The following is a 15,614-nucleotide window of genomic DNA, read 5'->3' on the forward strand; positions in this document are numbered from 1 at the left end:
CAAAGAGGATATAAGAATTTCTGGTGCATTGTCATTCATATCTTCAACATCCACTTGGATAACACAATGGCCTTCCATTGCTGGTACTCCATGGTCAATTGCCTTGATGGAGATTTCATATGAACGATGTTTTTCAAAATCCAGGTGTTCTTTAACACGTATTTCTCCTGCCTGATGATCCAAGCTGAAAACATTTGAAATGTCTTCTGAATATATATCCTCAAAGTAATAGCTGATCTCGCCATTGACACCTTCATCTTTATCTGTTGCATTCAGTTTTATGACAAGAGAATTTATTGGAGCATTTTCTTTCACATTTATTTTATAGAAAGTACTGTCAAACACTGGTGCGTTGTCATTGTTATCTAATACAATAATGGAAATTAACATAGTTCCAGATCTAGCTGGAGTACCACCATCAAGGGCAGTCAGGACCAATTTGTGTTCCCCTTGTTCTTCCCTGTCCAAGGCTTTCTGTAACACAAGCACTGGGGAAGGCCTATCATTTTTACGATTCTGAACAACTAAAGAAAAGTACTGATTCTCCTCTACTTTGTAGGAGTGAACAGAGTTGATTCCCACATCTGGATCCTGGGCTTTTTCCAGGGGAAATCTAGAACCAACAGCAGACAATTCTGTTATTTTTATGGTACGTACTGTGTTTTGAAAAGCCGGTGAGTTATCATTTATATCCAGAATCTCTACCTCCAGGCGATACAGTTCCAAAGGCTTTTCAAGAACAATCTCCACAGGCAGGACACAGTCAGGGCTGTTGCCACACAGCTTTTCTCTGTCTATTCTTTGCTTTGTTATAAGGGTTCCACTTTCTGGATTCAGTGCAAAATATTGCTGGCTTTGTTCAGATCCCAGCTGCAGTCTGCGCTCAGAAATCCCTGCTGTGTTTAATCTCAGATCCCTAGCAACATCGCCTACTAAACTCCCAGGCTCCGATTCTTCCAGTAAAGTATACTTTAGTTGTGCAGAAGCAAAGTTTGTCATACAAACAAAGAATAAACCCATTACTTGCCAGTGCCAGGAATGGTGGGCTCCTTTCTGTTCCATTGTCAGAGATGATACTGTGACAAAGGCCAAGATGTTAGCAACGCAACACAGGAGAGAGTAAAGCAGCTCTGTCTTTGCTAATGTGCTTGGCAGATCTGGTTTCCTGACTGGCTGTCACTTTTTGTGTGTTACTAGCAGACATTGTAGTACAAACAACTTTCATCACAAGAAATCCTGCTGCCATCTAGTGGTGAAAAACAAAATGACACAGACAACCAGGTACCTGTGTACCACCAATAAAACAACCACAACAATTCCAGCTGCTTTCACGACAAGAAAACTACTGGTTATTATAGTCATATAGTCATACCATCAGGATTTTCATAAAAAATAATTTCACTATAGCAGACCACCTCATGCTAATTTACCAAATAGTTATCACACAGTCACAATGCAGTGCTACACACTGAAGACACAATATACCTGTCATATAGCACCCACCTTTCTACTGATTTTTTTTACATTTGTTACATGCTAATGAATTATCCTACAAAAAAACTCTGCACAAGCTCCTACATTGGTACCAGTTTTAGCTACAAACAGAAAAGATGACATTCCTAATAAAAGCCAACAAGAGATATGACATTTATAAACAGTCCAATCAGAAATAGAGAACGGTAATATTTGACCAGTTGGAATAAGTGATAATGTTCTTAGTTACCTAATACATTGAAATTCCTTTTACTGTTATTTAGATATGTTCTCCTTTAGTCAATGCAGGGTTTAGATAAGCCTTTATGACAATCAGAACACAATGAGGGTAGTTGCAGGTGAAGGTAGCTGAACTGAGCAGATGGTAAGGAAATGTACTTGTATGATACAGTACCATGAAGCTAATAAATTTCCAAGCAAAGGTGAATAAAGATAACTCATATGGCCCACTAAGCTAAAAGCACCATCTAAACGCTGTGATGTGGTGTGAAAATGCAGCACTAAGATTCTCTCAAGTTCTCCATTTGTTTGGATGGGTTTCCTTCCACACCACACAACTTACTGGTAGTTTATCTGGCTTCCCCAAAAATGAAGTATGTTATTAATATATGACTATAGTAAGGACATTAGATTGCAAGATTCTCGGAGTATTACGGGCTTGACTATGGACTCTGAAAATATAAATACACACATACAGTATTTGAAACATAAAAAGGATGGATGAACTGATTCTTCACTCTGTTTAACTGATCATTCTCACCTTCTTTAGTAAATTATCCTCTATGTTTGGTACGATCTAACATAATATATTTAGAAGGGTGTATTGGAAGTATAAGGAAATGTCTTTAACAGGGTTAGGGAAAGCATAAAAAGTTAGCTTCTTTAGGCTTTCCTATGTAATCTAGAACAATAAAAACCTAGAGTTGGGTTAACAAGCTGTAGATTTGTTATTTCAATCAATATGTCTAATAAAATGATAACCCTTTAAATGTCCCATTCATTCTACAATTTTTGAATATCACATCTGATACAAGACTGCAGTTTTTACCTGGGTAAATAAACCTACAATAATACATGTTAGTAGGAAATTAGAAAATCAAAATATGGATGCACCTTCAATCATCTACATTAACGAGTAAATGGAAATTATATTAAGGACTCGAATCAATAATGCAATGTTGCACTTTTGTTGCAATCCCCATCCCCCTTTCCCGGCACATTAACAACCAGATGTGACCTTGTACCATTAGTAGCTCCAGTATGTCTGATCACACAGATTACTATCAAAAAAGAGCAGCTGTGTAAGCATAAACTGCCCTAAGCAAAGAGGAAAGAGAGATGTATTTTGTACAATGCCACAGAGGGCATTTATGATCACCATAGATGTTATAGTACACATACATACACACACATGCAAAAAATCCAAAGGAGTCCAAAGGTAAAAAAAAAATGTAACTCGTACAATAACACAATACATATTTATCCCATATTATTTGTATTCTTGTCCTTTACATAAACACCTTTAGTTTTCTTTATAACACTAAACATCATATTATCCCCTGCATGAACTACATGCAAATGTTTACATCAGTAGATGTCCCGATTCAACCTTGCAGTCTTATGCTCCTACCTACAAAAAACTAGACTCATGTACATTATAGTCATTTTGCAAATTTCCCAAATGGAGAAGATCCACACAGGCAAATAAATATTATGCAAACTTTGTAACCCTGGTTAGCAATCCAACTCCAAAGCTAAAAGCCAAAACTGTTCTTAAATACAATTACACTGATACAATATATTTTTTTTTTATTCATGAATGTTTTATAACTTGATTGCTTCAATGTTAACACCCCTGACAGATTGGAATTGCTGTAGTGTCCCTAAATACCCATTTCTGTATTTGCTATAACTACAGTGGCACACCATGTATTAGCAAATGTTTTCAATCCTGGACCAGATCCGTTCCAGGTTAGCTGGAGCACTCAGCTTCACTGATGAAAGTGTATTCTCTCCAGCCTTTGAGATCTTTCATAAATAAGGCCCAATATATGCAGGAGTACAGTACAGGCCAGTGTTTTCAAACTGTTAGCCCTTGTAATACCCATAGTTTAACACAACTAATTATAGTATTCTGACTTCAAAGCACAAATTCTTTCCCCAAAACACAACCGCCCCATAACATTTTTTTACATCATGGTACATTAGGGTAATGAGGCCTAAAGTAAATCATATAGAATGAAGCCCTTATCAAATGAAATTGGTTGCTTCAAGCAAAATATTTACAGCCCCTAGTTTGTCAAACTGCAAACCCATGAGACCTCCCAGGCCTGAATAGCCATAGATTTTTAAAGAAAAGATCTTTAGAACACACATTTTGAAGGTATTGCAGTCTCAGCAAATGTCATTTGAAACAAATGATGCTCAGTGAGATTAGTCACAGCAAAAGAGAAATGACTTGACAGTACACAAGAGACATCATGGATCCTGAAAAAAGAAATGGAATCTTACCATTAAGTGTCTAGGTAAATCTACTTGTCCACAATTTATAAGGGATAGACAGGAAAAATTCAGTATCAAATTACAAATTAGGCGATCCGTGTGCATTTGTTTTATTATTAGTGCAATATTATCAAAAAATTTTTACTGTTGATTTATCTGCCAAAAATCGTCATCATTTGTGATGCTGTACATGAATTGCCAGCAACTTCTAAATGAATAAAGTAATAAATTATAAGCTTTTAATAATTTGCTGAAGCAGTCAGTGTGATTTTATTTTAGGAGGAAGAAGAACCATCTGAAAATGTCAGCAAGCCCACTAGTTGTAACACTGATCTATGATATTTGAAAATGACTGACAACAAAAGACTATTTCCTCTTGTGCTACGCATTTCCTACACTGTGATGTTTTAGATACCCTTGTCAATAGAGACAAGGGAAGACGCTTGTTTTTATTATGACTGTTTTAACTGTAAAGCAAGCACTCCAAGTTCCAAAATATCCCAAATTTAATAAACATTTTCTAAAGCTCTTTACAAAATACAGACATTTCAGATGAATAAAAAAGTCTCATTACCTGTTTACTGTTATCGGTTGTAGGAGAATTATTTAATGTAGCAATTCCAATACCGGAATCATCACAGTCTATTAGTTTGTCTGTTGTAGTATTATGTGCAGGTTTGAGGAATGCAAATTCATTTTCAGTTGAGTCTACAGCAGCAGAAGTGTCACAAGTATAAGGAAGAGTTGATGCATAATTGAAATTAACAGGGAATCTGGGCCCAACCTGAGAGTACATATCCGTGGGTAGGTATCCAAAGGTTTTTGGGTGGTTTGACCTTGACTTTTTCCACTTTGTTACTATAGCAATCATAATAGTCAAAGTAAACAGGAAAGCGATTACCGCAAGTGCTATTACCAAATAAATATTTAAATTTGAGGAGAGATCAGAGTTCTGTGATTGGTTGTTGATTTCAGAAACATCTTGCTGAAAATTTTCAGCAATGACCAGATTCAAGGTTACAGTGGAAGAAAGTGGTGGGTTTCCATGGTCTTTTACCAGTACCACCACGCTGTGCTTCATCAAGTCTTTCTCCTCAAATGTGCGCAATGTTCTGATTTCACCACTATGCCGGCCAATAGAAAATGAAAGCGGTTCTGCCATGTTCAGGAATTCATAAGAAAGCCAAGCGTTGTGCCCAGAGTCAGCATCCACTGCCACTACCTTAGTTACCAAGTGACCTTTACTTGAAGAACGGGGCACGGTCTCAAACGCAGAGCCTCCTCTTCCGCCAGAGGGATACAGAATCTTTGGAGAGTTATCATTTTTATCCATGACGTATATTTTTACAGTAATGTTGCTTGCCAGTCGTGGAGTTCCATTATCCCATGCCATGATTTGAAATTCAAATTCCCGCATTTGTTCATAGTCAAATACTTGCTGTGCATAGAGGAGGCCAGTCACTGAGTTAATAGAAACATATGTAGAGACCGGTACATCTCCAAGATATCTGTTTATAATCGAGTAACTAATTTTACCATTGTCTTCGAGGTCTGGGTCAGATGCTTGTATCCTATAAATGGAGGAACCCGCTGCTTTATTTTCCGGTACATACACATCATATACAGTTTGTTCAAATACAGGTGGATTGTCATTCACATCCTTTACCACAAGCCAAATGGTTTTTGTGGTGGACAGAGGAGGTGATCCTCTATCTGTGGCAGTGATGGTAATGTTATAGCCATCAGTTTCTTCTCTGTCTAAAGTATCTGAAGTTTGAAGTCTATAGTAATTTCTAGATGATGAAATTATTTCAAAAGGGATTGACCCTGTTATCTTACATGAGACATCACCATTAGCTCCAGAGTCTGTATCTCGTATGTTTATCAGGGCAATAAGTGTTCCAGGTGAAGAATCCTCAGGAATTGAATTAGTTATGGATGTAAGGGTTATCTCAGGTTCATTATCATTGGCATCAATAATTTTAATGATAACCTTGCAATGTGAAACTAGGCCTCCTCCATCCTCAGCTTCAACCATCACTTCATAACTTTTCGTTGTCTCAAAATCTAACTGCCCTTTTGTCCTGATTTCCCCTGTAATAGAATCTATTGTAAAAACCTGCAGAACAGTTTTCTTGATATGGCCAAAAGAGTAAGTAACTTGTCCATTAAGGCCTTCATCTTTATCAGTAGCACTCACCTTTACAACTAAAGAATTTACTGGTGTATTTTCAAGTACATCAATCTGGTACAGATCTTTTTCAAAAAACGGAGCATTGTCATTAATATCACTAACGATAATCTTAACGACGGCTGTCCCCGTCTTTACAGGCTGCCCTCCATCTGAAGCTGTTAAAATGATTTCAAATGATGACTGCTGTTCTCTGTCTAACATCTTCTGTAACACTAGTTCTGGGTATTTTCTTCCATCAGCACTGGCTTTTTCACGCAAAGTAAAATATTGATTTTCAGAAATTCTATAGGTTTGCAAAGAGTTAATTCCAACATCTGGATCAAGGGCATTAACCAGAACAAATTTTGTGCCAGGCTGGGTCAATTCACTTATTTCTAAATTAATAATGCTCTTGGAAAACACAGGGGGATTATCATTTACATCCTGGATTTCAACCTCCACTGGAAATACGGACAAAGGATTTTCAGCCACAGCTTCCAGATTTAGTAAACAACTGGATGTCATCTCACAAATAGTCTCTCTGTCTATTCTTTCAGAGACATAGAGGTTTCCATTATCAAGGTTCACACTAAAGAAATTCTCTGCATTAACAGAAGAGATGCGAAATCTTCTCACTGCCAGTTGCTTAATGTTTATACCCAAGTCCTTAGCAATATTTCCCACCAGGAAGCCTTTCTTTGTTTCCTCCGGGATAGAATAACGAAGCTGGCCCAATATTGCCCCAAGATTAAAGGAGAGTAACAGAAAACACACTACTTGCCATTCCATTGTACTCCAAGTCCTCCTGATTGTGGCTTTTCTGGAAAACTCTGTTTGAGGGTTTAATCCACCTGGAAATGACTGGGGAAATCTCCTACAAATCTACTGGTAGTCAAAGAAGAGGTACAGAGAAATCCACCTTGTCCGTGACCTAACAATGAAATGAATGCAAGGACGTGTTTCCTTAGTCTGTGCCGTGTATTTACTGAAAACTCCAAGGGACCTCCACATGCATCCCTATCCTTACTGGGCAACAGTGACACACTGTGTTCCACTTAGGAACTGCAGATCCCTCTATAAGAGTCTTTCTAAAAACAGGTAAGAATATGGTACTGGAATGTTTTTATTTAAACAATTAATAAATGCTTTATAATTTTGTTAATATTTTCAATATGATTTATGTATAATTAGTATTTTTTGTAAATGTAAATAATTAGATCCACCTAAAACACAATTATATAGCCCTGTCTCTCCATTTATAACAAGATAGCATTCAGATAGCATGCTATTCCAAATGACATGCAGCCTCCACTAAACTGTGGGAAATCTTTAACATCAGAGAATCATTTTAGAAGTCTCATTTGACAGGCTAATATATATTACTAGAATATGCCACCCTCTTTGAGTCTTATTTATTCAAGCTCTACAGGACCAGCGAGGATAGACTATCATGGGAGAACCAGGGTGATCCAGCAAATCTTAAATGGATTTCTTGAAAATAATTTGATGACAAATGTTTATTTTAGACCAGATCCATCTCAGGTTTTCTGGGTCACCCAGGTATCTCATGATAGTCTATCTTCTCTAGTCTTGACGAGCTTTAATAAATCAGACCCAAAGAGTGTTAGTATACATAATTATGCAAGTAATAAAAGAATCTAAAGCCACTTCCACCAAACTGCCGCAATCAACTATACACAAGGCATTGCATTCTTTCTTAGAGTGTTCTTTCCAAATTTAAATATTATTTTCCACCATTTATAAAATACATACATAACTATTATAAATATATACTTTATACATTTATACACATTAATAGTGTGCACTCCAAAGAATATAAATTTAGAAAATAAACCATCTTGTCTTAAGTGTAAGTTAACAGCTGGTTTAGTTTAAGCAAATAAAGTCAAGTAAAAACAATTGCCATAAATTCCTTGTTTTTTCTGTCAACTGAACTTTGTGATTTATTATGTGCTATATCTGTTGATGGTAAACATGCCCTGATCTTCTGGTAAACCAAAGACATTCATAATGTATTGTGTATACAGTGTAGGATATATATACATATATATATATATATATATATATATATATATATATATTAAAATTTAACTTCTTGTGGGCAAAACTGAAATAAGCTTAGGAATTAGGCACAACTACAAATACAAATCCTTATGAATATATATATATATATATATATGTGTGTGTGTATGTGTGTAAGGCATGTTAGTTAGGTATTTCATGCATTCAAATATTAGGTTTAATGAACTGTGGGACATCTTCAAAATATGACACAAGGTTGGGGAGAGTGGCTCATAGGAGTAAGTGGAAAGTATTGGGAGGTAAGGGGTAAATGGGTTACAGGACACATTTAGTTGAAGTAGGTCATAAAACTTTATTTGGAGAAATGGGCTAAAGGACATGGATTGGGGGAGTGGACAACAGGACCAGGTTAAATCATAGGAAGTTACAAGAAGAAGGAGTGGGTTATAGGCCAGGTTTGGGCTGAGTGAGTTAGTGACTCGCAGGACAAGGCTAGAAAGGAGTAATTCATAGATCATAACTTTCACAAAGGAAACAAAAAACGGGCAAATTATTTGATTTTTCTTGTGTTAATATTTACTATAAATGTAATATTATATAATACTATACATCATATATTATTATTAGCTGTACTTTTTAAAGTGGACCTTTTAGTGACTTTACAAGTCTGCATTAAACAATTCCTAACATGTCACAAATTACAGCAAAAGCTTTATATACCTATATATATATATATATATATATAGTTACATATAGTATCATATCATACTTTATCATAAAAAAGAAGAAAAAAAAGAAGACCCTGTCAATTGACAGCCTAAGATTAGATTAGTTGCAGGGAAATGAAAGCAGCAACATTCTCCTAGTGATCAGACAGATCATATCAAACATTGTATTTTTGTAGAAAGTCAAAAGTTAACAAAGTGGGCTCAATTTAATAAAGCTCTCTAATACTGGAGAAGATAGACCGTCATAGAGAACCTGTGTGTTCCAGCAAACTTGAAATGGATTTGCTTTTAGTTGGCATTTTTTTCAATCCTGGACCAGATCTATTTCAGGATCAACCAGGTTTTCCCACAATATTCTACCTTCTCCAGTCTTGGAGAGCTTTAAAAAATTAGGCCCAGCATAACACTAAACAACACAAGAATGTGACAGACACACTGCAAAGCAAAATGCTATCGAATAAGAAATATACAATATATATTTCCAAGGTGGTATATATTAGCAAATTGTATAGCTAGGTCAAATTACAGTATAGGAATATATATATATATATATATCGCCATATTATATATGTAGCCATCCACTACAAAACTTTGTGTGTATTAAAACATCGCAAAAATCAATTGTTTTTGAATCCTTTTTCACCACTCTGTGTTAAATTGTGGTGGAAATGGATTCCCTGATGTAATGCTGCCTGCTGTTATAAACCTGCATTAGCCATCATCTTCTTACTACTGGCAAGGCTACTAAGTACAACTGACATAACAAGAAATTGAAGTTTCCTCAGACGCACAGAAGAGGATTGTGCCTCAGAAGAGGTGCTGCAGGTACCCTTCTGCTTTAAGAAAGCCAGGACACATGCATGAGACCCGTCTGTAAGGAGCAATGGGAAATGAGCCAAGGTTTACTACAGGATAAATTTACTTGCGCAGAAAAAGAGATGAAACACGGGCAGCAGTAGTACTAACACAGTTACCTATAACAAGCAATTAGTATGCATTGACCTGCTGAAATTGTGATAACTTTGCCGCAGGGTGAATTACGACCTAAAAATATGAATTCTTTTGTGAGCAAAACCAAGAGTTCCTTAATGGTACATTTTTAGAAATGATAAAAAAAAAGTTTCAACATATCGGTTAACATATATTTTGTTGAAAAGCAAACTCTCCACTTGTGTGCAGAACCCTGGCACCTAGATTTAATAGTTATGCATTTAGAACAACAACTTTACATTCCCTATGTTTTTCCCTAAACATAAAGTCATTGTCCATAGTGAAGTATACATAATATACTCTATTTAGTCAACAGTCAATCCCCAGTGTGCCACATTGACCCAAAACAATCCTAAAGAGAAGCACTTTTCTTTATCTTTATTGTTCTCACTTACAAGCTATGGTCATTCATCATAGCAGGGTCTCGCGCAATGCTGAAAAACTTTGGGATGCAATATGAATGTAAGTTTTATGTTTTGCTAGTAACCAATATACAATATATGTTATATTAATCTGCTTGCTATTATCAGGAAGAATGCAATTTTCTTGTAACTATTCTTTTACAAAATCAATACCATTATGGGCTTTGTAACATTGTATTAAAATATGTAGAATAATTAATAGCATCGTTTTAACATACCTGCAAAAAAAGACTGTCATCAGGTATAGGGTCTCTTATATTTTCATTACCGATTCCTGAATCATCAGCATCAATTAGTCTATCAACTGGAACACTTTGCTGAGTTTTTAGGAATGTAAATTCCTTTTCTGTTGAATCCAGAGTCGGACAAATATTGTAGGAGTAGGGCAGCTGCAATGTTCCATTGTTAAACTGGGAAATAAATCTGGGATCTACAGTATGATATAAATGTGTATTCACAGGGCCAAAGGAAGGCAAAGATTTGGATTCTCTGCATTTGGAAACGACAGCAACTATCACAGTCAATAAAAACAGAAAAGAAATCAAAGCCAAGGCAATTACCAGGTACATTTGTAAGTTCGATTGAGAATGCAGTTTGCTTGGATTTTTGTTTATTTCAGGAATTATCTGCTGAAAATTATCAGCGATCACCAGGTTTATAGTCACGGAAGCAGAGAGAGGTGGGTAGCCATTGTCTTTTACAATGATCACAACTGTATGTTTTAAAGAATCTCTATCATGGAAAACTTTTAATGTTTTAATCTCCCCGGAGTGCTGATCAATAGTAAAAAGTGACGGCTCAGAGGCTTGTAAAAAATACGACAACCAGGCATTGTGTCCAGAATCTGCATCCATTGCAACCACTTTAGATACCAAGGAACCTTGTTCAGAGGACCACGGCACCATCTCAAAGATAGGGCCATCACTGTCTGTTGGTGGGTAAAGAATGACTGGTGGGTTGTCATTTTGGTCTACCACATGAATTTTTAGAGTTGTGCTGCTATTCAATGATGGGGAACCATTGTCTTTAGCAATGACCTGAAAGTTATATTCTCTCTGTTGCTCATAATCAAATGACTTTTGTGCATAAATGACTCCAGTCACTGGATTAATAGATACATGCAAGGATATAGGATCTTTGTGATTACTGTTGCTTACTACAAAGTAAGTCAATTTTGCATTGTCTTCACTATCAATATCTGTGGCTTGAATTTGAAATATAGATGCTCCTGGTAAATTATTTTCTGGTACAAATGCAGAGTAAGCTAACTTCCCAAACACAGGCGCATTATCATTAACATCCACTAAGTCTAATACAACAACTTTTACAGAAGACAGTGGAGGAGAACCCTTGTCAGATGCTTGAATCGTGATGTTATAGGATGCCATTTTTTCTCTATCCAGAGTATCTTTTGTAACAATTTTATAGAAGTTACTTGCTGATGACACTAATTGAAATGGAATCTCCCCAATAATTTGACACTGAACTTCTCCATTTTCTTCCGAGTCCTTATCACGAACTGCAATCAGGGCCACCACAGTTCCAGATAAAGTGTCTTCAGGAATAGGAGAAGACAGGGAGGTAAGGGTTATCTCAGGAACATTATCGTTCTCATCCAAGATCTCTATTAAAACTTTGGCATGGGCAGCCAGGCCCCCTCCATCAATTGCTTGTACAGATATTTCATAGCTTTTCTTCATTTCATAATCTAAATGTCCTTTTATTCTAATGTCTCCATTCTTGTCATTAATTGTAAACATCTGAAGAATGTCCTTTGCCAGGGTACTAAATGAATATGTGATCTGTGCATTTACTCCTTTATCTTCATCGGTTGCCATAACCTGCAGAACTGTGGAATTCAATGGCACATTTTCCTTAATGCTTACTTTATATACCTCTTTGGAAAATACAGGTGTATTATCATTAAAGTCAGTGATAATAATCTTAATCAGTGCAGTGCCTGTCTGTACAGGTTTTCCTCCATCAATGGCTGAAAGAATTAGTTCATGGTGGTCTTGTGTCTCTCTGTCCAAAGGCTTTTCTAGAACAAGTTCAGGAAATATACTGCCATCAGAGCTGATCCTCTCTCCCAGGACAAAGTGTTCATTTGCACTCAGTCCATAGCTTTTCAGTCTGTTAATTCCTATATCCAAATCTTCAGCTTTCTGCAAAACAAATCTTGCTCCTGGTGATGTAGATTCACTTATTTCCAATCTAATTGTTTCATAAAGAAAGCTTGGTGGATTGTCATTTATATCTTGAATTTCAATCTTAACATTAAAAACATTAAGAGGATTCTCAGCCACAGCATCAAAGGTCAGGATACAATCAGTTGCAGCCCCACACAGTGTCTCTCTGTCTATCCTGCCTGCAATATAAAGATTTCCATCATCCAGATTTATACTGAAATATTTCTCAGAAACATCAGACACAATACGGAGTTTTCTTGATGTGATATCCTTTACATTCATTCCAAGATCTCTTACTAAATTCCCAACAACTGAACCTTTTCTCATTTCTTCTACAATGGAATAATGAATCTGAGCAGAGACTGAATGACATAACCAGGAAAATAATGAAATCATTACTTGCCATTTGATTCCCAGCAATGACCATTCTTGATGCATTTTTAAGTCGTTCTTTCTTGCTGGCAACATATTAAGGAAAAATCCTTGCAGAATATATATTCCCTAAATTAGTTAAAATCGCAGAATGTCTTCTTTCTTTATTAGTCCTGAAGCTCTCACATCCAATGCAGAATGGTGCCTATATCCCCTTGCATTTGTACTGCCTGCCTCATAGAGGCATGTAAAGTAGTATCTCTCACATCATTCCCTTATTGGTTGAACAGCGGCGCTTTGAGGTGGAAATTGGGTACTGCAACATTTCAGACATTTCTATAATCACAAATTAAGATTATATACAGCGACTGAAACCATAATGGCAAACAGCCTATTTTTAAATATATTACATGTTAGTATGTCGAATAGGCCATGCCAAGATGTAGCTGATTTTCTTTCCTTAAACCTATCTGATCAGTTTGATCAATTTGCAGCACTTTCGTATAGGGCATTTTAGAGAAAAATGGGGAGGGTCAGGATCTTGTAAACAAAAAGCCTTCATGGCATTACTTTAAATAGCCACAATACCTTCTTATAGGTATAGTCGAGCCATTCAAGTCAGTTCATTTAAGATGTGCAGTTTTATTCTTTTGACAACTGCTCTATCAAAGGTCCCCTAACAATATCAATGTTTAGCCAATATACCCCCTCAAAAATCCTTAGATTGGGTTTCAAGATCCTACCACTCTATAATTTATTAGATTACCTGTAATACAGAAAATACTTATCAGTGGTTATACTAGCAGTTTATATATTCTATTAGATAGGTGATGGATACTGATTGTAGCTTTGCTGTTAAAACATAACAGCTGTTGTCCCAGCAGTTCAGAATTCATTTTTTACTAAAGTCTGTCATAAAAAAGTAAATTAAAAATAAAAATGTGTATATAAAGAATGGAGACAACACTTCTGCTCTCCATGCAACAAAGGACCACTTCAATAAGTAGAAATTGCCTTCTGAAATTTATTGTGAAACTGACTCTTCTGTGATTTGCAATCTTCCTTGCTCTCAGGTTTCTCCTGCCAACATTCCCATCCATATAGGACACAGTAGTGATGTTGGGATAGTCAGAAGAAACCACTAAGTACAACAGGGAAAACAAGAGACAGACATTTCCAGAAGTGTTCGCCCTTTATTGGAGCAGTGCTCAGATCTAAAACTATTTAACTTTACTGTTACATCTGACAGTCACTTCAAGAATTATATAAACAGGAGGAATGGTGACTGGTACTATACTTGAAAGTAGAACTTCTATGCTGAAGTACTGTAATGACTGTAGCCAGACATTTCAAAAGTTAAAGCCACGTAACTAGAGCTGGAACCACAGTTATGCTAGGACATACATACTGACACATATTACAGTAACAATATTACTAGAATAGTCAAATGGTTATAAAAGTATCATTGTGCTACCCGAATTGTGTAATTTTCTGATTGATTTATGATTTGTAATTGGAGTTTGCAAAAAAACTAGGGAACGGCAAATATGAATGACAAATCAAATGACTTTATTCTAATAGATAAAATATAGTTAAAACATGACTTTATAAATGTGTGGGCTTGGAATATGCAAAAAAAAAAAAACTAAAGAAAGGCTTGGGCCTGAATTAGGTATGTACTATAAATAATATTGACTAATTTACTATAAATAATATTGACTATTATTATTGCTAATAATATTAACAAAAAATAGCAACAACAGCAATTACACACACATACATCTTTACTTTTACATACATGCATTCTCTGTCTTAAACATTAATAATACGAATAATATATATTTAAAGTCAGTAAAAATGGTACCTGTCATAGTCATACATAACATCACTGAACAAATATTACAATGCACCTATAACTTTGGAAAGAACAATATATAGGCCACAGAAACAGGACCTCAGGAGGCATCAATCATCATTTAGTTATGTTTTAAAACTCAAGGCCTAATACTTTTTCTGTCAGTGTAAAAAGGCACACATACAAATGTGTGCAAATCCCAACCTGGTCAATCAATACGCCAAAGACTCAGAAACCACAAAAAGAACTGGAATGCTAACATCATGATGTACAATAGTGGGTCATTCTGCCCATTTTGGTGAAAGCTCCTGGAGGCCCAAAGACTTTTACCATTATGAAAATGATATTTTATACCCAGTAAAGGCCTGGTCTTTGTTAGAACCATCAAGTAAACCCTTTAAATTCATACATGCGCAAGCTATTGAAGAAAAAAACCCCATGTCATTTGAGTTTGAACCATTCTACCAGTGCAGGCAGAATGAAAGCAAAGTTACAAATAAAGCGCGAACAAATTATGCCATATTTCCAAAGTATTGCTTTAAAGCTTTAGACAAAATTATATCTACAGAGTTTGAAAACTAGTGCAAGAATAAAAAACAAAATTAAATGCCTTTTCTTTATGGTACACCTAATTAGCTTTATAATTATGTGTGTATTTTTCTCAAAAAGTCTCAAATTTAAATTAGAAGCATAGCATTCCAATGTATTTATTACTACAATGAGTGAAACCATGTTACAAGAATTTGAGTAATGGCATTCTATCACAAATTTAAATGTCTTAAATTTTGATATATACAAAGCCTAAGTAAATGGGTCCTGCTATGTTACCTGACTTCTGCTTTATTA

General features: G+C 35.8%; 1 protein-coding gene across 1 annotated transcript in view; it reads right to left on the reverse strand.

Moving 5' to 3' along the window:
- LOC140322403 (protocadherin gamma-B1-like) overlaps window positions 1-15,614 on the reverse strand; it is a 35,429-nt gene that overhangs the window by 15,884 nt on the left and 3,931 nt on the right. The window contains exon 2 of the mRNA XM_072398976.1: window positions 10,571-13,042. Within this exon, the coding sequence (XP_072255077.1) occupies window positions 10,571-13,042 (2,472 nt within the window). The remainder of the gene's footprint in view (window positions 1-10,570; window positions 13,043-15,614) is intronic.

This window comes from Pyxicephalus adspersus, chromosome 2, assembly GCF_032062135.1.
Source record: "Pyxicephalus adspersus chromosome 2, UCB_Pads_2.0, whole genome shotgun sequence".
In the NCBI taxonomy this organism is placed as follows: Eukaryota; Metazoa; Chordata; class Amphibia; order Anura; family Pyxicephalidae; genus Pyxicephalus; species Pyxicephalus adspersus.